Source organism: Drosophila elegans, unplaced genomic scaffold (assembly GCF_018152505.1).
Source record: "Drosophila elegans isolate 14027-0461.03 unplaced genomic scaffold, ASM1815250v1 contig_520, whole genome shotgun sequence".
Taxonomy (NCBI): Eukaryota; Metazoa; Arthropoda; class Insecta; order Diptera; family Drosophilidae; genus Drosophila; species Drosophila elegans.
Genome location: NW_024545903.1, coordinates 4,120,755 through 4,138,321, shown reverse-complemented (window position 1 = coordinate 4,138,321; position 17,567 = coordinate 4,120,755). Strand labels below are relative to the sequence as shown.

Genomic DNA, 17,567 nt, shown 5'->3' with positions numbered 1-17,567 from the left:
CCGAGGAAAGCACCGCTAATAAGCGAGGAAAGCGGACTTTTTCGTACCGGACCAGTTGTTGTTGTATTTGTTGTTGCTGTCGCCTCGAAACACTCGAAACAATTTGTTCTTCTCTTTTCTCCCAACACGTTATTGAATCTCTTTCACTGCGAACTAACTGGTTTTTTCAGTGCTTCGCCAAATACACACACAACCACTTTTTCCAGGGTTCTCTTACTTTTTATCAGCTTTTTATTATTTATTTTTTTTTGGTGCCTTAAGCAATTAGCGCCTGGGCGTTGAAATTGAATTTGGGCCAAGCTGTCGCCGCACAATTGGCTATTAAAACTAGTCGCGTTATTTAACTAACCACCGGACAATTACCGTTGCGATGCGCTCGGAAATTTTTCGGACCTCGCGCTGGAGAAATGGAAAAACAACAACAACTGAAGCAGCTGAGCGCCAGTGTGACCTGTTTCGCCATTAGAGGTGGGCAAATATCGATAAGCAATTATCGAATTGCGGCTTGAAACTCCATCTAGTGGGGACTCAAACCATTATGTATAAATTCGAGTTTTGGCGGTAGATATTAAAACACAAATTAACTTGCAGTCTTGAAAGCATTAATTGTCCGGAACTTTTACACCGTCAATAAACAATACAAGGAAACACACTTGTTTCAGGCCTTTGCCATAATCTGTCGCTGCAATGAATGTTATAGTCCAAAATTTTGAAAAGAGTTATTAACAAAAAAGTCTTTAATATCTTCTATTAAAAACTACTTTTTCTTTTTATTTTGTAAATATGGTATCATTTTTTAAAATAATATTTTAGCTTAAAAGCCCATTCTTGGTAAAACTTTAAGTATAAATTGGATTTTTAATCGAAAAAGCCATCTTTCACCAGAAAGAAAAACCAAAGATATTAAAAAGGATAGGTCAAATATTCCACACTCGTTTGTATTTAAAAATAGACATATTTATTGGTAGTATTATCATTAATTTCAACCGCTGGGCAATTTGTTAAGCTGCTCTGTGAGAGTGGCGACTTAACGTATCAGTAGACAAAAGTAACAGCAGATATAACAGAAGAGAAACGTACAAATTGGAATCGAAGTATCCACAGAGAAGCTAGCATAGGGGAAAATAAAAGCGGTTCGCCGCTTGGGGTTTATAAAGTGCGCCTAATTGATTGGCTGCGCCCGCGACATTCCAGCTGCGTCGTGGCCATGGCGAATCAGGGACTGCTCGACGACCAGGTCATCGTCGTCCTGGTCGTTATTCTCCAGCTGCTTCTGGCGTTTCAGCCGCAGCTCGAACACCTCGCTAATGGCGTCGCGGAAGCAGATAAAGTTGTAGTCGATGACGCCCTGCCGGTTGAAGTTCTCCTCGCGCAGGATGCAGACCAGGGCCAGGAACTTGTTCACCTCCCGCAGGTAGAGTATCGTGTTGTTGTTCAGCTTGATGAGACTAGAGCTTCCACTGTCAAAGGCGGTTTCCTCGGAGCTGCAAGAGCCAATTAGTTTTATGCAGTCATAATAAATAAATTAGTCAGCTTACCTGTATATGCTGGACAGATCTATGACCACGTCAATCATGTCGCAGCAAAGCTCGTAGGTCTGCATGTCGACGGGCGAGGAGTCCGTGGCTATGTAGATCTTGGAAACGACATCGAACAGAAAGGCCTTTTCTATGCCCGAGTTCTACAAGGATTACAGGATTAGCTAAACACGCAACTGAGACTAAATAAAACCGAATCCAACTTACTGGTATAAAGATGTTCAACAGGTTCTCCAGCGTGGGCAGCTGGGGAATCAGCTTCTGCACCACCTTGGAGAAGGCCTCGAAGATCGAGTGGTCGTATATGGAGGTCAGATGGAAACTCAGGTGGATCTGATTGAGGCCCGCCTCGCTGAGGTCGTCCGACGATCGCTGATGGATGTCCCGCTGCGATTCCATTTTCGAATCGTCGCTGATGCCATCGACCTGGGAAGCAAGCAGGTGTCACTGGGTTATCACAGCCGATAAGCGTCTAAATCACGGATATTACCTTGTGTATAAACACCTCGAACTTGATGCGCTGGTTGACCTTGTACGCCTGCAGCACTGTGTTTTTGAACTTGGTCAGCGCCTCATTGTAGTCATCCTTGGCGTCAATGACAAAGACCAGGGCACCGCAGCCGCCGAAGATCATGTCCGAGTCAAAGGTCGGCTCAAAAAAATCTATCTGGCCAGGAAAGTCCCAGATCTGAAACTGCACGAAGCTGGAGTTGTTGATGTCGTCCTTCACGATCTTGCTGGTGGACTCCAGGAAGAGCGTCTCGTTCGGCGACATCTTGTGGAAGACCACCTTTTGGATGGAGCTCTTGCCGGATCTGCGCATTCCCATGAGGAGAATGCGCGGTTTTGTCTCACTGCTGCCCGTAGCATTTGGCTCCAGTTCCAAGCCGTCCTGGTTGTAAGCGCGATAGCCAAAGTCCTTGGGGAACGTGTCCGCCGGATAGTCATCGTCATCGTAGCTCTGCAAAGACGTGATTGGATGCAAATCAGGCGGTTGCGATGGGCGGGGGCCACTGCGATAGGGCTTCTTTGTCTACTCACCATGCTGTCGTCGGAGTCTTTCGCGCTCCACTGGAATCTGCTTTTGGGGGTGGAGCCGACTGTGTGTCAGCGCATGTGTGCATGAAACGCTCAGATAATAGATATATAGCTGGCTGGATCAGTTTACCTTTTCTACTTTTCCTGCGGGTTTCTTATCGGAATCTCAATGTGTGCACACCTGCGGGCGGAACTCAGCTGTTCCTATCGATAGCAATCAGCTGGGGGCGATAGTCAAGTGAATGCGAATTTGGTCACACTCAGTGATGGCAGTTTGGAAGCATCCGTTCAAATAAATTTAAGTTTGAGTTACAATTTTAATAATCTTATCTTGAGCTTCAAATTTGTATACAGCTTGAACTGTTCTTGATTATTATTGCAATAAATTATTCCTTTAAACTTAGATTAATATTTTAAAACATTAATACTTAATTTTGGTATTCTTTGTATCATATTCTTGGTTTATGTCTCAAGGATAGAAATTGAGACAATTATGCAATTAAGGATTGAAAATAACCAAGGAAATTAAGCTTGAATTTGAGTTATTTTATAACCTAAAATTAAGCTTAATGTTTCAAACATTTATACCTATTTAATGAATCAAATATAAAAATTAACACAATCATGGAAATCATACACAATGTTCCTTTTAGTTGCTAAAAAGTTTAATTTTAACCAACTTGTTAACTTAACGAAAGAAAAAACGTATATTTAACCAATTCTAAGACTATTGGGCGGCCAATTTGGCATCCAACTGGCCAAGATCGACACCCAGCTCCCTGAGCCTCTGCTCCTGCTCCTTGGTGTCCAGTCCGTGCTCCTTATTGTACTTGTAGTTGACCGTCAGTTGGACCTCCTCCAAACCGCTGACATGGTCGTACAGGTTGCCCTCCAGCCGCAGATCGATGTCGCTCTCTTCGCGCAGGGCGCAGAAGTACAGGAGGAATACGGCCAAGCTGGCGGAGATCACGTAGGGCTGGTACCAAAGGGACTCATCGCTTCCGCCGCTCCTGGTGTCCTTCGCCCGCCAAGTGGCCGCCTGGCTGCCGAAGAACTGTATGGGCTCGTTGCTGACTGTGTCCTCCTGCGGTTTTTTGCCAGCAGCTCCCTGATTTTTAGCATAGAAGCGGGACACCGCCGGAGTAGCGTCTGTTGCTGGCACCAGTTGCCTGCAAAATCCATAAATTATCACCGTTAATATATTTTAGTTGTTTACTTATATTAACTAACCGCAGGACTTTTGCTTTTGTCAGTAAACGCAGCATTTTCAATGTGAAACTCAAAAAAATTTCATAACAAAATTGGTTAAACAGCTGTTCGAGAGGAGTTAGAGATGTGCAAACGATAGAGCCAGTTATTGCCGGCAAAAAGTTAAGCGACTTATCGATGGTTTACAAAATAAAAATAATATTCTTTTTTAGGTAATGTTTTTTATATTATAGCTTTTAATATATACAAAAATTCACACATACATATATATAAAGAAAAGAAAGTTGTTTGTAAATTACAATTATAATATAATCAGATCATTTTTTTTTTGTAGCAACCGATATTTGTAAACGATGATTTGACTACAAATTCTCACACCACCAGCCGCCCGCTACACGTGTGTTCGAATTGTAAACACGCGCTGGAGTTTTAATTAGTTAATAAATGCACAAAATGGGTGCAACCAAAAACCTGGACTTGATAGGCACCATCGAGGATGATGCCGAGGTGGAGAACCTGTCGGAGGATTCCGATGCGGAAGTGGAGGTGGGTTACTCAAACTTAAAACTAATGAAAACTGAATACGAGTTTTTCTTTCAACAGTACCAACCCACCAAACTGAGACACAAGAAGGTGACCGAGTTCGAAAAGGGCTTTGAGTTCGTGTCCTCGGTGAAGGAGTACAACCAGGACACCTGGGACGATCTGATGAAGTATGTGAAGCGGAAGGCGCGCACAAAGACCGACGACAAGATTGCTGCACGTTTGCAGAAGCGAGGTGGCGCCGACGCGGTGGCCGCCGAGCAGAGCGATGGAAGTGAGATAGATCTTTCCGAGGATGAACTGAAGCATGACAACCTACGGCTACGCGAGAAGAAACAGTCCAAGAACAAGAAGAAGAAGGCCGGCGAGGAGGAAGAGGAGGAGGAGGGCGAAAAGATGCAGTTTGACGACACTGTGGAGGCCAATGAGCAGATCACCTCCTTCTACCAGATGAATCTGTCCCGTCCCCTGATGCGTGCCATCGGAGTGCTGAGCTACATCTATCCCACGCCCATCCAGGCCTCCACGATTCCGGTGGCTCTGCTGGGACGTGACATCTGTGGCTGCGCCGCCACGGGAACGGGCAAAACGGCAGCCTACATGTTGCCTACCCTTGAACGTTTGCTCTATCGTCCTCTGAACAACAAGGCCATCACCAGGGTACTGGTTCTAGTGCCCACCCGTGAGCTGGGCGCCCAGGTCTACCAGGTGACCAAGCAGCTGTGTCAGTTCACCAGCATAGATGTCGGCCTGGCCATCGGCGGTCTGGATGTCAAGGCCCAGGAGGCGGTACTGCGCCAGAATCCCGACATTGTGATTGCCACGCCAGGTCGTCTCATTGATCACATTAAGAATACGCCCAGTTTCACTTTGGATTCCATTGAGGTGAGTAAATCGGTAGTATTTAACTATAATACCTTGTTTATGATGATTCTCCATCCTTGCGCTCTGAGCTTCATCCAGAGCTAAGAGGAAAACTCTGGTACTTGTTTCTGCGCGGCAGTAGCAAGCTGACCTTTAATTTTTTTCCACTTCTATCCCACATATTGTCTTTTATTAAGTGACTTTTAACTAAAAAATTTAACAGGTTCTCATACTGGACGAGGCAGATCGTATGCTGGACGAGTACTTCGCCGAACAAATGAAGGAGATTATCAACTCCTGCTGCAAGACACGGCAAACCATGTTATTCTCCGCCACAATGAGCGAGCAGGTCAAAGATCTGGCCGCTGTTTCGTTGGACAAGCCGGTGAAAGTGTTCGTGAACAACAACCAGCAGGTGGCCTTTAATCTGCGCCAGGAATTCATTCGCATACGTGAGGATAAGGAGGGCGATCGGGAGCCCATACTGGCCAGCTTGATTTGCCGAACCTTCCACGACCACTGCATGGTGTTTGTGCAAACCAAGAAGCAGGCCCATCGATTGCACATTTTGCTGGGTCTCCTGGGCGTTCGAGCTGGTGAATTGCATGGTAATCTTACCCAGCAGCAGCGCCTGGAGTCTCTCAAGAAGTTCAAGGAAGAGCAGATCGATGTGTTGATTGCCACCGATGTGGCTGCTCGTGGTCTGGATATTGTGGGCGTGAAGACTGTCATAAACTTTGTGATGCCCATAACCACAGAACACTACATCCATCGTGTTGGTCGTACGGCTCGTGCTGGACGTGCTGGTATCTCAGTTTCGCTTGCCGGCGAAAAGGAACGTAAGATCGTCAAGGACATCATCAAGAATGCCGAGAGCACCATCAAGAATCGTATTATTCCGCCGGAGATCATTGAGAAGTACCGAAACAAGCTCACAAGTCTGGAGCCGGAGATTCGTAAGTGCTCTGAAAAACATATTTATTGGTTTATAAGATGGTAATTGTGCTATTTTCTTTAGAAAACATTCTGGACGAGGAGCAGGCAGAACGGCAGCTGGCCAAGACGGAGCAGCAGCTTTCCAAAACGGAGCGCAAGCTGCTGGGCCAGTCCAACGAGCGACGTGGCTGGTTCCAGACGAAGCAGCAGCGCGAGGCTGAGAAGGATCGCCTAGCTTTGACAACGGGTGACGAGGAGAAGCCAGCTGGTGGAAAGGGCAAGGGTAAAACGGCCGGAAAGCGTAAGCGACCTGAGTACGGAGGTGATGGCGAAGATGGACCTCCGGTCAAGGAATTGGAGGCAAAGCGCAACAAGAAGAAGAAGGAAGAGCCCCGAAAGAAGACGCCCGAGCAACTGGCCAAGGAGCGGGCCATGAAGGAGATCGAGAAGGTGTCGCTGGTGCGGGCCAAGATGGCCAAGCTGCGCAAGCGTCCGGGCAAACTGGGAGCTGCCACAGAAGCTCACAAGGGCGGTGCCTCCGACGGCAAACCCAAGCGACGAGGTGCCCAATCTGCTTTCACCAACGATTTGACCGATGTTAGTCGTGGTGGAGCACTGCGTTTAAGGTGAGTGGTATACTCTTTGATTTATTTCAACGGTTGTAATAACTAATTCCTCTTTTCTTTAGATCTGAGGCCAATCGGCACAAGAAGATGACCAAGATTGCGGCCAAGAAAAAGGCCAGCAGCGTAAAGATCACAAACAAGGCGGGCAAGAATAAGTTCAACAAGGGAAAGAGTTTCGGAGGACCACGATACACCAAAAAGGATAAAAAGAAGTAGACGTACAAAATATAGTTGTATGTAATATCAGCTCGTAAACTTGTAAAATAAAACTTTTGCTTCCTTTATACCTTGAATTGTTTAAAGTACAATTAATAAATGGATGATATAGATCAGCAATTTGACCCTTAAAATGTAATAAATTTTGAATTTGAAAAAAATATCTATATATATATATATATATATAAAAGATCAGGAAATTCAGTAAGTATTTAATTAATATAAAACTTAAATTCAAGAAAGTAGCTATTTTGGTTATCTATAATCGTATTGTTTAAAAATCGAGCCAATGAACTATCGGTATTAATCGATAGTGAATTAAGCTATGCAAAACGGCATTGCCATCACCAATTTTGCTTTACCCTTTTGTTCCTTTCGCGTTTTTCCTGATTTTGACCACAACAATGTGTTAGGACTTCCAAATTTGCATTTATCTAAAGCCAAGAAAGATGAGCATCCAGGGCACCTACGGCCCTCCCCGGGATTCCGACTCAGACAGCAGCTACGATGGCTTCTACTTCTCGGATGAGGTGAGTGCTCCTTTGGGCCACTACATGAATGGCGCCTTAGTAGCATCTTTTGTTCTCTGCCAGATAAAACGCTCGAAACCCGCTCCCTATGTGGATCCCGAGCAAAAGCTTTACAATGCGGTGCTCGATGGAAATCTGCAGACGGTGCAGGAGGAGATGCGCCAGCTGGTCTTCCATGTGGACCGGAATGTGCGGGGTGGACCCAACGTGCTGATGATCGCCTGTCGCGAGGGACACTACGAAATGGTTGAATGGCTGGTGGAGAAGATGCAGGCCAATGTTAACAAGCAGCTGGACTCCGTGACGCCGCTGATGACGGCCTGCGATTGCCACCACAAGGATCCCTATTTGGCGGAGAAAATAGTGGGTCTGCTCCTGCGTCATGGTGCGGTGGTCAATGTGTCCGACCGATTCGGAATGACACCCTTTATGTTCGCCTGCCAGAACGGATTCACCGGCGTTGTGCGTCTCCTGATCAAGGACGTAAGCTTCGATGCTGTGGATAATCAAGGTTGCACGCCCATCTTCCATGCCATCGAAAGGAATCACGTGGAGGTGGTGAAGCTGCTGGTGGAGGCGGGCGTGAATGCCACCATTGCGAATAACAAAGGATACACGCCCACCCAGGTGGCCGAGTGCCATGGCTACTACGATCTGCTGGAGATCCTGCCGCGCCCAGCCTCCACCTATCTGGTGCCCACCCACTTCCTGGGCTACAACACGCTGAGGGATCACATTCCACGCATCTTCCTTAAAAGCGACTGTCCAGAGTATTTCCAGGAGCTGAACGGCATCCTGCAGTCCATCAATGTGGGCAATATGGTGCAACACTTTGCCATTGCGCGGATCTCGCTAGCCGAGTTCCTGGTCATGGATGAACAATCGCTCCGCGAGGTGGGCATCGAGTATCCCATTTACCGCAACAAGATCTTGAAGGGCATTCTGGAGTAAGTGGATTCTAGTGGTTTTAAAATATTTGATTTTATATTACCTTAACTTGTGTCTACTTGTAGCTTCCACCTTCATCATTGGTCCAACAAGTCAATAGCTCGAGTCAAACAGAATGGGATGGACAAGTGGGTGTGCCATTGTTAACACAATAATCCTAGTTAATCCATGAAATTCCTTCCAGCTTCTATGAGATTCTGATGATTGCCGCCAATCACCTACAGCAGTTGGTCATTATACAGGCCTCTCTGCGATTTATCTTAATGAACCAGAAGGAAAACCAACTGGGGCATCTTTCGGAGACGCAGTTGACCACAATTAAGAGCAATCTGCAGGGATATCGCGACGTACTCAACCAAATGACAAAGACCGTTAAATATGTAGGTTATTAATAGCAAAAATTTAGAAACATCCTTACTTTTATTAACTATTTTTACAGCTCGGTTCATTCAGTCCCACGCAGAATCCCCTGTTCATCGACTTCAACGAAATCCTCGCCGAGCGAAAGCGCAAGAAGGTGCGCAACTACTTTAAGTACACCACCATTATTCTCGGAATCTCAGTTTTCATTTGCCTAAAGTGCAAATGGTTCTCATAGTATTCGTAGCAGAACATTTCCATTTTCTATTTAAGCATTTTGTTGTACAAAATAACGTTGTTTTCCTTAACGCTGAATGAATTTACAAAATTCATTGGTTTTTGCAAATCAAAATAGTTGTAGTTGAAAGAAAAGTGTTTAAGTTTATCTCGAATATCATATGAATCGAAATTTATAAAGAGTTATTTGAAGTTTAAGAGTTTATCTGGATAATAAACAACTAAATGCTGAGAAATCTCAAATCACACAAGAAAAAAAAATATATATATTTGTTAAATTGAATTTTAAAAGCAATGGATAAAATGTTACCTGAAATTCATAGAACTACCTGAGTAGAAAGCAATTTTCTAAAATAAAAACTTTTGTTAATGACGAAACCCACAATAAAGTAGACCAATGTTATAACAAATGTAACCACACAAACTAATATTATTTTAATCAACCGATTAATAAACGAATTGTTATTAACTTAATGAAAACTTTTTACAATTCATTTTTCAGTTTTTTATGCCGCAACTACATATATCATAAAGCTATATTATTCTCATATTTGGTTTAATATAAAAGCTAATTGATTTAATATTATACAATTTTTTAAATTGGGACTAGTGGTATACGCAAGTTGACTTATAATCCTTTCTTATAACTTACCAAGATATTTTGGAATGATGTCTTTGCAATTGTTTTTAATGAAGAATATATATTTAGAGCATAAAATAAATAAAATAAAAAATAAAAATAAATTGGTTTTTTTTACTTGGCGGTTATCGATATCAGGATGCGTTATTTATCGAAAGTAGATAGAGCCATTTAATCGATGCCGCCTTTACTGCCAAAAACGTAAACAAAACATTTTTTAAAGTGTTTACATTGAAGACTTGGCGCCATGTCGGTAAATTTGGAGCCGGGCGTCATCCGGAAGCTCGACGAGGTGGTGGTCAACCGCATAGCCGCCGGCGAAATCATCCAGCGACCCGCCAACGCCTTAAAAGAGCTGCTCGAGAACAGCTTGGACGCCCAATCGAGTCACATCCAGGTGCAGGTGAAGGCCGGCGGCTTGAAGCTCCTCCAGATCCAGGACAATGGCACAGGTATACGGCGCGATGATCTGGAGATCGTCTGCGAGCGTTTCACCACCTCCAAGCTGGCCCGCTTCGAGGACTTGGCCCAGATAGCCACGTTCGGCTTCAGAGGAGAGGCGCTGGCCAGCATCAGCCATGTGGCCCACTTGAGCATCCAGACCAAGACGGCCAAGGAGAAGTGCGGCTACAAGGCCACCTACGCGGATGGCAAACTGCAGGGTGCGCCGAAACCCTGTGCCGGCAACCAGGGCACCATCATCTGCATCGAGGATCTTTTCTACAATATGCCGCAAAGGAGACAGGCGCTCCGTTCGCCGGCCGACGAGTTCCAGCGGCTGTCCGATGTCCTGGCCAGATACGCTGTCCACAATCCCCGGGTGGGGTTCACGCTCCGCAAACAGGGCGAGGCACAGCCCGCTTTGAGGACTCCGGTGGCCAGTTCCCGGGCCGAAAACATACGTATTATCTATGGCGCAGCCATATCCAAGGAACTGCTGGAGTTTAGCCACCGCGATGAGGTGTTCAAGTTCGAGGCCGACTGCCTTATCACCCAGGTCAACTTTTCGGCCAAGAAGAGTCAGATGCTGCTGTTCATCAACCAGCGACTAGTTGAGTCGCCAGGTGAGTGATCTTGTAGTTCTCTTTTCTAGATAGAAAACTAATCCTTCGTGATCTGCCAGCACTGAAGACCGCCGTGGACTCTGTGTACGCCACCTACCTGCCACGTGGCCACCATCCCTTCATCTACATGAGCCTCACACTGCCACCACAGAATCTGGACGTGAATGTTCATCCCACCAAGCACGAGGTGCACTTCCTCTACCAGGATGAGATCGTGGAGCGGATCAAGCAGCAGGTGGAAGCCCGTCTGCTGGGCAGCAACTCCACGAGGACCTTCTACAAACAGCTGCGGCTTCCAGGTGCCCCAGATCTGGATGAAACACAGTCGGCAGACAGAACCCAGCGCATCTATCCCAAGGAAATGGTGCGCACCGATGCCAGTGAGCAGAAGCTGGATAAGTTCCTGGCGCCTCTGGCGAAATCCGACTCTGGTGTGTCCTCCAGTTCCTCCCAGGAGGAGAGACCATCGCTGCCAGAGGAGAGTTTTCGTGTCACTGCGGCCAAGAAGTCCCGAGAGGTGCGACTTAGCAGCGTTTTGGACATGAGACAGCGGGTGGAGAGGCAGTGCAGCGTCCAGTTGCGGAGCACTCTCAAAAACATGGTCTATGTGGGTTGTGTAGACGAGAGGCGGGCTCTGTTCCAGCATGAAACGCACCTTTATCTCTGCAACACTCGCTCTTTCAGTGAGGAACTCTTCTATCAGCGGCTGATCTACGAGTTCCAGAATTGTTCGCAGATCACAATGAATCCGCCGCTTCCGCTCAAGGAGCTGCTAATGCTCTCGCTGGAAAGTGAGGCCGCCGGCTGGACGTCCGAGGATGGGGATAAAACTGAACTGGCGTTGAGTGCTGTGGAGATCCTGCTGAGAAAGGCGCCTATAATGCGTGAATATTTCGGACTGCGCATTTCGGAGGAGGGACAGCTGGAATCCCTGCCCAGTTTGGTTCCCCAGCATCGACCCAACGTGGCTCACCTGCCGGTCTATCTGCTCCGCTTGGCCACCGAAGTGGATTGGGAACAGGAGGCGCGCTGTTTCGAGACTTTCTGCAGGGAAACTGCTCGCTTTTACTCGCAAATGGATTGGCGCGAAGGTTCGGCGGCGGCACACCCCAGGTGGACCATGGAGCATGTGCTGTTTCCGGCCTTTAAAAAGTATCTTCTACCACCACCACGTCTCAAGGATCAAATCTATGAGCTTACCAATTTGCCCACACTGTACAAAGTTTTTGAAAGGTGTTAGTTGGGCTTTTTAACAATGCTTTAATCCTTTTTTTTTAAATGAATATAATGTACGTATGCTTAAAGATTAGATCTCCTGGATCACAACAGATTTAACTACATTTCGGATTTTGTTTTATTTTTTTAAGGCTTTTCATTGGTTGCAAAAATTAAGTCAATATAACAAGAAATTTGAGGACTTTAGGGAAATGTGAAAACTTTCTGATTTTACTGCCATATTGTGCAATATAATGGACATGCAACAAATAATATCTATTTTAATACCCTGGATCATTGAATTTACAAAGTAATCATATTATAAATATGAGCTATTCAGGAATATCTATATTTAAGTATTTAGATCCGGCTGACGGAGACGTGTGACTCTCTCGGCATTCTTTACGTGCTCCTTCAATAGCCCCATGATCTCCGTGTCGTACTCCTTGGGCGTGGGCTTCACATCGGTGGCCCAGTAGTAGATGTCCCAATCGTTGGTCACTCCGTTAATCAACTGATCGTACAGAGCCGTCTGCTCGGCGCTGAAGTTTTGGAGGTGTTTGGCCGCAAAGGTGCTCAGGAGCAGATCGTTCTCCAGCATTCCGCGCTTGCGGGATTGATACAAAAGTCTGGAGGGGATTAGGAGAGTGAGTTATTGTTGTAAGCCTTAAAATGTCTTCTTATAATTGGCATAGTTTTGAAGGTTTAAAAACCTTATTATTTAAACAAACAAATCCCTCAACTAAACATGTTGCAATGTTTTACCCACCGCTGCTTTCGAATATCCAACGGCTCGTTGGGACGCATAGGATACTCCGGCAAGGGAAGGTAGTCCGGGTCCTCGTAGTCCACAATCACATCGCCGAAAGTGCTGGACAGCGGCGGCGGCGGAAAATCCTTCAGATTCGATGCTGAGCGTCTCCACGGAAGGAATATCCAACCCGCAATATCCATTGTCATCTTAGGTATTTGCAAAAATATAAATAGAAATTCGGGGAAAAAAATGCATCAATATGCATTCTTATGCAACCGTATAATGGAAATTCCAAGAGCTTACCCTCAGTTGGCGAAACATTTTAATGCCAAGCAGCGCCTTATAGAATTTATACAATTTTTAGATATGTGATGTTTTTGGCTTTATATTGGATTTTGAGACAATTTGAAAAATCAAAATATTTTGACAACTGCCGGCTCTTCGGTTTGTGACTAAAATACGACATAAAGCGTAATTGCGCATGTTAGTAAAGTTCCAAACCTCATTTATTTTTTATTTTGAAGACACATATTTTTGGGGATGGTTAAAAGTTTCTATTTTGTTGCTTTATGTCCCACCTTCTTAATGTTGTAGGTTAGTTTTTTTTTATTATTATATTAATAATAAGTTTAATTTTGTATGGTAAATGTTGTTGTTTTATTTTTTGTTCTTAAACATTTCCATTATTTTGCTATTTTTATTGCCGTTTACTTGTTGGTTTTAATAAGGGTTCTCTTGAGTTTAATTTCAAAAGCTTTCAGGAAAAAAATATTTTTTTCGTTTCTTCGATTTAAGACAAACTCGGCAATCTCTTGGTGCATTTTTCAAAACAATGTACGAAATATATAACGATATTTAAATTACAGGAATGTTAACTTTAACAGTACCAGAGCACCACTGGTGTGACCGTGGCGGTGGCCACGAAAAATACCATACCAATGTTTTTTTTTTAGCTCCGCTTTGCAGCAAACCGAAACCGAATGAGAAAGAAACGCAGAAAACGGAAACTTTTTGAAACGAGCGGTTGTGCCGCGATGCTGCGGAGAAAATCAGAGAAAAAATCAGAAATTTACGTCGCTTCGGGTAAACAGCCGGCTAAAATATTATGAGTTGATGTTTGTTTTGTTCCATCGCGTTTCGCGGATAAATAAAGAGAGGCCCTCGGCATGAGGATTTGAGAAGTGAATTAAGTGCAGTGTACTTATGCAGCGAATTGTTAGCGCGCAAAAAGTAAACAAACAAAATGCATGTTTTTGAACGGAAATCTGAGTAAAAAAGTTACCTGTTTTGTCGATTTCCTTGCCACCCCCGGTTTTCGCGTGTGTTGGTGTGTGTGTGCCTCTGTGTGAGTGTTGTGTTGTTTTTGTGTAAAAGGAAAACAAAACGGAAGGCTAAACAACAACAAAAAGGAAAGCAGTGTGTGTGTGCGAGGAGAGCGGCCAGCGGCAAAATGCCGGCGACAGCGAATTCGTGGGTGTTTTTGCTGTTGTTGTTGGTCGCCGTGGAAAGATGCAGCAGCAACAGCAGTGGGCGCATCAATAGTCGCAGTAGCAACGGCTACAGGAAAATTCAGTGGCAGGAGCAACAGGAGTTCCCCACTTTGCGTCCACTTCCAGAAAAAGGTACGTGTGCTATCTCAGTCCGACCCGCCAGCATCTCTGGCTCTCTTTGCTCTTTGCACCTCTTCGCTCTCGCTCGCTCGAATCTTAATTGTTGTTAATCTGCGGTGCATTAACCTGACTTCTTCTCACTCCCTGTATCCCCCTTCCGCCACCTCTGGCTGTGCCAAAAATAACAACTGCTCTCTCTCCGTCTGTCTCTTTGTCTCTCTGTTTTTTTCATTGGTTTTTTGTGTGTCTGTGTGTCACCCCTCCCCCGCCAGCCTTCATTCACTTTGTTATGCAAATTCCTTGGTTTCCTTTCCTCGCTCGCAAAAATGCCGCAAAACAAATGAAAAAAAGAAAGAAAAACAAGTGCATATGCAAAATATTTTTGTCGCTTTTTTGCGGGTTCGCGTAGATTTTTCACGCAACAAGAATTAAATAAAAATATTTTTGCACCATGGAAAGATGCAGAGCCCAAGGATAAACCTAAAAATGCAAGGAAGTTAAGTCAAGTTTATTCTCAAAGAAAATGTACTTTGGTAATTAATATACATATATTCATTTTAATACACATCTATGTATATTTTCTTTAAGCAAACTAGTAGAAAGTCATATTTTAAAGACTTTTTAATATAATTTATTATATTTTATATTATATAATTTATTATATAAATATGAAAGTTAAGATACGTTCCATTTTATTATCAAAATATATATGAACTTACTATTTTTATATTGTTATAATAATTCTAAGCTATAAAATAAAAGAAATGGAATCCGTTTATAAGTGACCATCCTGAAAGGTGGTTTATGTCAGCCGCAAATTAAATTTAATTTAAAATTACAAGCATTTGTTTGCCTAAAGGTTCAATTTTGAAATTGTCACGAAAACGGATTAAAATGATTGTAAGCAAGTACAGAGGGAATTCATTGTTCCCCTGAAAAAGCGCTGGAAAATTTGCACAGCAACAACAAATACATTTTAATAAATTATATACATTCTCACAATGGACTTCTTGACTTGGCGCGCATTATGCATGCACATGATCCATGACCCGAGGGGTCCAAAAGTCTCGGCACAAAGGCCACCGCTCGCCCTCTTTATCTCGTTAAGATAGAGATAACGATGGACGCGTAAAAGTAAATAAAATTAAAGTAAGCATTTCCTCATTTAAGGCGATGCGACGCCACAACTTTGTCACAATTGAAACGAGCAAAATGCACAGAAGGCACCGAAATCAATCAAATAAATTGTCTGTCTGACAATCCCAACAAGGCAACAGAGAATGAAGCAAACGACAAAGTTAGACAGTGGCGGGAATTATTCATTTATTAACCTTATTCAATTCTTTCGCATATGCTCTTCAAGCATAAGACAAATATAAAATCAAATACAAGACTAATATTTTGTTATATGCTTACACTTTAGAATTAAACAAATTTAATTTAAATAAATAATAAATGATGACTTTATGAGACATTCTTTTTACCATACATTTTTAAAAACTATCTTTTATTTCTTTCCCCATTAGTCCAGTCATTAATAAGAATGCAATGCAAATATTATTTTCTCTTTTGTATCGTATTTTCAAGGTCGTTCACTTGGCGTTCAACAAATCGCATAATTAAAGCAATTTGCATATTTGTTAATCAAGATAATGAGAAGTGACTTTATGCTCCATTCAAAGGTGATTTTTTGCTAAACATTTTTCTTGGGCATTTAACTGGATTGGTTTTGCTTTGACACCCCTCTTTCTATGAAACTTAACAATTCCATTCCATATCCTTGAAATTTAATTAAATAAGAGTGAGTTATTTTGTAGTTGGCGTATAGGATTTCTCAGGCACTCAAACATTAGAAGGATTTTACAAATTGTAAAGAGCCAAAAGACATTTATTTATAAAATACAATTTTTGTGATTGTAACACCGATGTATTGGACAATTAAATATCTATATGAGAAACAAAATCGGGTTCATTAGTGAAACCTAGCTCTTTTTGGCATCTTTTGTTGCCTCTCAACAGTTCAGCAATTTGCATCGCAGCGACGATTTGCGAACCGTGCACAAATTTGTGTAGCCAACTGAAGTGTTTCGCAGTAAGCGTATCGCCCCCGCGGCTCATCAGGATCTGGGGCAGAAGCAAGAGCAAGAGCAGGGGCAGGGGGTTGGGTAAAAGGTTGGGCCAACCCTACAGTAAACCCTTCCCTTTGCCGACCTACCTTTTGTGCCTCGCCATCCTGGGCAGGCGGAAATATTGCGGAAATCGTTTATCATGTCGCCAATGGCTCTGTTTTAATAATTGCTGTCCGCGTTAAACGGACGGGGAGGGAAAAAGGGGAAAACAGGAAAGGAAAGTGGGAGGGGCACGCCTCATTGGTGTATACGAATGGTTAACAGAAGATGTGATGAAAGCACACCGATTGGAACTTGCGATATATTCATGGCGGCAACAATTCTCTTTTCATGCGAGGTCTATTTTCATAGAGCATTTCATGAACTAATCTTGTAAATAAATGATTAGCAAATAAATAAATAATCTTTATAGATATTATAAGAGCCTTATATGTATTATTAGAACAATGTTTATATTATAGAATAAAGAATTTGTTTTAAATTAAAACATTTTATATGTATATACACGTACTTTTTTAGGTCCGTAAACACTGATGTGTTCTTATCTTTATTCCATGTTACTAAGTCACGAAAATGATTATTGATTAGCGTTTGTAAACAAAGTTTAAAAGGTTAAAAATTTGATTACTAATATCTGAGGATCTTGAAAGTTTAATCTACATACACGTACTTTATATTTATTATTTATTTATGTTCAATTTTTAAAACTGTTTTCGCTACAGTAGTATAAAGTTTTTTAACATCTATTTTATTGACAAATCCTTTTTTTTTTTTGGAAAGCCTTTTTGTGTGAACTATAGAATCTAGAAATAGTTTTCCTTTTATTCATAAAATTAGCAGATTCATTATTCTACTTACGTAATTCATTAAATTTTATGTACCTCAAAGCATGCTTTTCTTGACTGGACCTCCTATCACAACAAGGAGGTGGGAGGCCATCCATCATCGCCATCTGTCAACGCACAAAGTTCGAAGTCACCTTAGACCAATTTTTTGGCTGTCGTATTTATTCTCACTCTGGTCCGTCCAAGTTCCACATTCAGTTTGTTTGTTTGCTTGCCTCAAGTTCAAGAGCAAACGATAACCTGTCCGCAGACGATTAAGTAACAC

The 17,567-nt window shown here is 43.2% G+C and overlaps 7 protein-coding genes across 9 annotated transcripts in view; 4 read left to right on the top strand and 3 right to left on the bottom strand.

Annotated features, from left to right (window-relative positions):
- Positions 1–935: 935 nt before the first annotated feature.
- Positions 936–2,774, bottom strand: LOC108145549 (ras-related GTP-binding protein C). The gene is made up of 6 exons (XM_017271049.2): positions 2,707–2,774; positions 2,580–2,638; positions 2,029–2,499; positions 1,746–1,964; positions 1,539–1,681; positions 936–1,484 (listed from the first exon to the last, which is right to left on the bottom strand). Exons 2-6 carry the CDS (start codon positions 2,580–2,582, stop codon positions 1,163–1,165), a joined length of 1,158 nt encoding a protein of 385 aa, XP_017126538.1. The 5' UTR covers positions 2,583–2,638; positions 2,707–2,774; the 3' UTR covers positions 936–1,162.
- A 449-nt stretch (positions 2,775–3,223) lies between these two features.
- On the bottom strand, positions 3,224–3,913 carry LOC108145387. The gene is made up of 2 exons (XM_017270782.2): positions 3,807–3,913; positions 3,224–3,745 (listed from the first exon to the last, which is right to left on the bottom strand). Exons 1-2 carry the CDS (start codon positions 3,839–3,841, stop codon positions 3,304–3,306), a joined length of 477 nt encoding a protein of 158 aa, XP_017126271.1. The 5' UTR covers positions 3,842–3,913; the 3' UTR covers positions 3,224–3,303.
- Positions 3,914–4,169: 256 nt separating this feature from the next.
- Positions 4,170–7,086, top strand: LOC108145534 (probable ATP-dependent RNA helicase DDX27). Its single transcript, XM_017271033.2, has 5 exons — positions 4,170–4,331; positions 4,389–5,213; positions 5,416–6,148; positions 6,211–6,754; positions 6,817–7,086. The coding sequence occupies exons 1-5, from the start codon at positions 4,230–4,232 to the stop codon at positions 6,968–6,970; spliced, it is 2,358 nt and encodes a 785-aa protein (XP_017126522.1). The 5' UTR covers positions 4,170–4,229; the 3' UTR covers positions 6,971–7,086.
- A 224-nt stretch (positions 7,087–7,310) lies between these two features.
- Positions 7,311–9,519, top strand: LOC108145550 (poly [ADP-ribose] polymerase tankyrase). The gene is made up of 5 exons (XM_017271050.2): positions 7,311–7,500; positions 7,564–8,447; positions 8,514–8,576; positions 8,633–8,828; positions 8,888–9,519. The coding sequence occupies exons 1-5, from the start codon at positions 7,420–7,422 to the stop codon at positions 9,044–9,046; spliced, it is 1,383 nt and encodes a 460-aa protein (XP_017126539.1). The 5' UTR covers positions 7,311–7,419; the 3' UTR covers positions 9,047–9,519.
- A 347-nt stretch (positions 9,520–9,866) lies between these two features.
- On the top strand, positions 9,867–12,079 carry LOC108145540 (DNA mismatch repair protein Mlh1). The gene is made up of 2 exons (XM_017271040.2): positions 9,867–10,749; positions 10,809–12,079. The coding sequence occupies exons 1-2, from the start codon at positions 9,933–9,935 to the stop codon at positions 11,987–11,989; spliced, it is 1,998 nt and encodes a 665-aa protein (XP_017126529.1). The 5' UTR covers positions 9,867–9,932; the 3' UTR covers positions 11,990–12,079.
- On the bottom strand, positions 11,990–13,160 carry LOC108145541 (succinate dehydrogenase assembly factor 2-A, mitochondrial). The gene is made up of 3 exons (XM_017271041.2): positions 13,022–13,160; positions 12,734–12,924; positions 11,990–12,593 (listed from the first exon to the last, which is right to left on the bottom strand). Exons 1-3 carry the CDS (start codon positions 13,037–13,039, stop codon positions 12,317–12,319), a joined length of 486 nt encoding a protein of 161 aa, XP_017126530.1. The 5' UTR covers positions 13,040–13,160; the 3' UTR covers positions 11,990–12,316.
- A 552-nt stretch (positions 13,161–13,712) lies between these two features.
- LOC108145413 (low-density lipoprotein receptor-related protein 1B) overlaps positions 13,713–17,567 on the top strand; it is a 61,075-nt gene continuing 57,220 nt past the window's right edge. For all 3 annotated transcript variants that reach the window (XM_017270817.2, XM_017270816.2, XM_017270815.2), the window contains exon 1: positions 13,713–14,340. In XM_017270817.2, the coding sequence (XP_017126306.1) occupies positions 14,169–14,340 (172 nt within the window). In that variant the 5' untranslated portion in view covers positions 13,713–14,168. The remainder of the gene's footprint in view (positions 14,341–17,567) is intronic.

What these genes read in the sequence shown, in the direction of transcription:
- LOC108145549 (XM_017271049.2), bottom strand. An exon ending in TGTTGAACATCTTTATACCA is followed by an intron (nt 1,682 to 1,745) that starts GTAAGTTGGATT and finishes TAATCCTTGTAG; the next exon opens with AACTCGGGCATAGAAAAGGC. An exon ending in GATCTGTCCAGCATATACAG is followed by an intron (nt 1,485 to 1,538) that starts GTAAGCTGACTA and finishes TGGCTCTTGCAG; the next exon opens with CTCCGAGGAAACCGCCTTTG.
- LOC108145541 (XM_017271041.2), bottom strand. An exon ending in TTGGATATTCGAAAGCAGCG is followed by an intron (nt 12,594 to 12,733) that starts GTGGGTAAAACA and finishes AATCCCCTCCAG; the next exon opens with ACTTTTGTATCAATCCCGCA.
- LOC108145534 (XM_017271033.2), top strand. Translation starts at nt 4,230, where the DNA reads ATGCACAAAATGGGTGCAACCAAAAACCTGGACTTGATAGGCACCATC. An exon ending in ATTCCGATGCGGAAGTGGAG is followed by an intron (nt 4,332 to 4,388) that starts GTGGGTTACTCA and finishes TTCTTTCAACAG; the next exon opens with TACCAACCCACCAAACTGAG. An exon ending in GGTGGAGCACTGCGTTTAAG is followed by an intron (nt 6,755 to 6,816) that starts GTGAGTGGTATA and finishes TCTTTTCTTTAG; the next exon opens with ATCTGAGGCCAATCGGCACA.
- LOC108145540 (XM_017271040.2), top strand. Translation starts at nt 9,933, where the DNA reads ATGTCGGTAAATTTGGAGCCGGGCGTCATCCGGAAGCTCGACGAGGTG. An exon ending in GCGACTAGTTGAGTCGCCAG is followed by an intron (nt 10,750 to 10,808) that starts GTGAGTGATCTT and finishes GTGATCTGCCAG; the next exon opens with CACTGAAGACCGCCGTGGAC.
- LOC108145550 (XM_017271050.2), top strand. Translation starts at nt 7,420, where the DNA reads ATGAGCATCCAGGGCACCTACGGCCCTCCCCGGGATTCCGACTCAGAC. An exon ending in ATCTTGAAGGGCATTCTGGA is followed by an intron (nt 8,448 to 8,513) that starts GTAAGTGGATTC and finishes GTCTACTTGTAG; the next exon opens with CTTCCACCTTCATCATTGGT. An exon ending in TGACAAAGACCGTTAAATAT is followed by an intron (nt 8,829 to 8,887) that starts GTAGGTTATTAA and finishes CTATTTTTACAG; the next exon opens with CTCGGTTCATTCAGTCCCAC.
- LOC108145387 (XM_017270782.2), bottom strand. Translation starts at nt 3,841, where the DNA reads ATGCTGCGTTTACTGACAAAAGCAAAAGTCCTGCG. An exon ending in ACAAAAGCAAAAGTCCTGCG is followed by an intron (nt 3,746 to 3,806) that starts GTTAGTTAATAT and finishes TGGATTTTGCAG; the next exon opens with GCAACTGGTGCCAGCAACAG.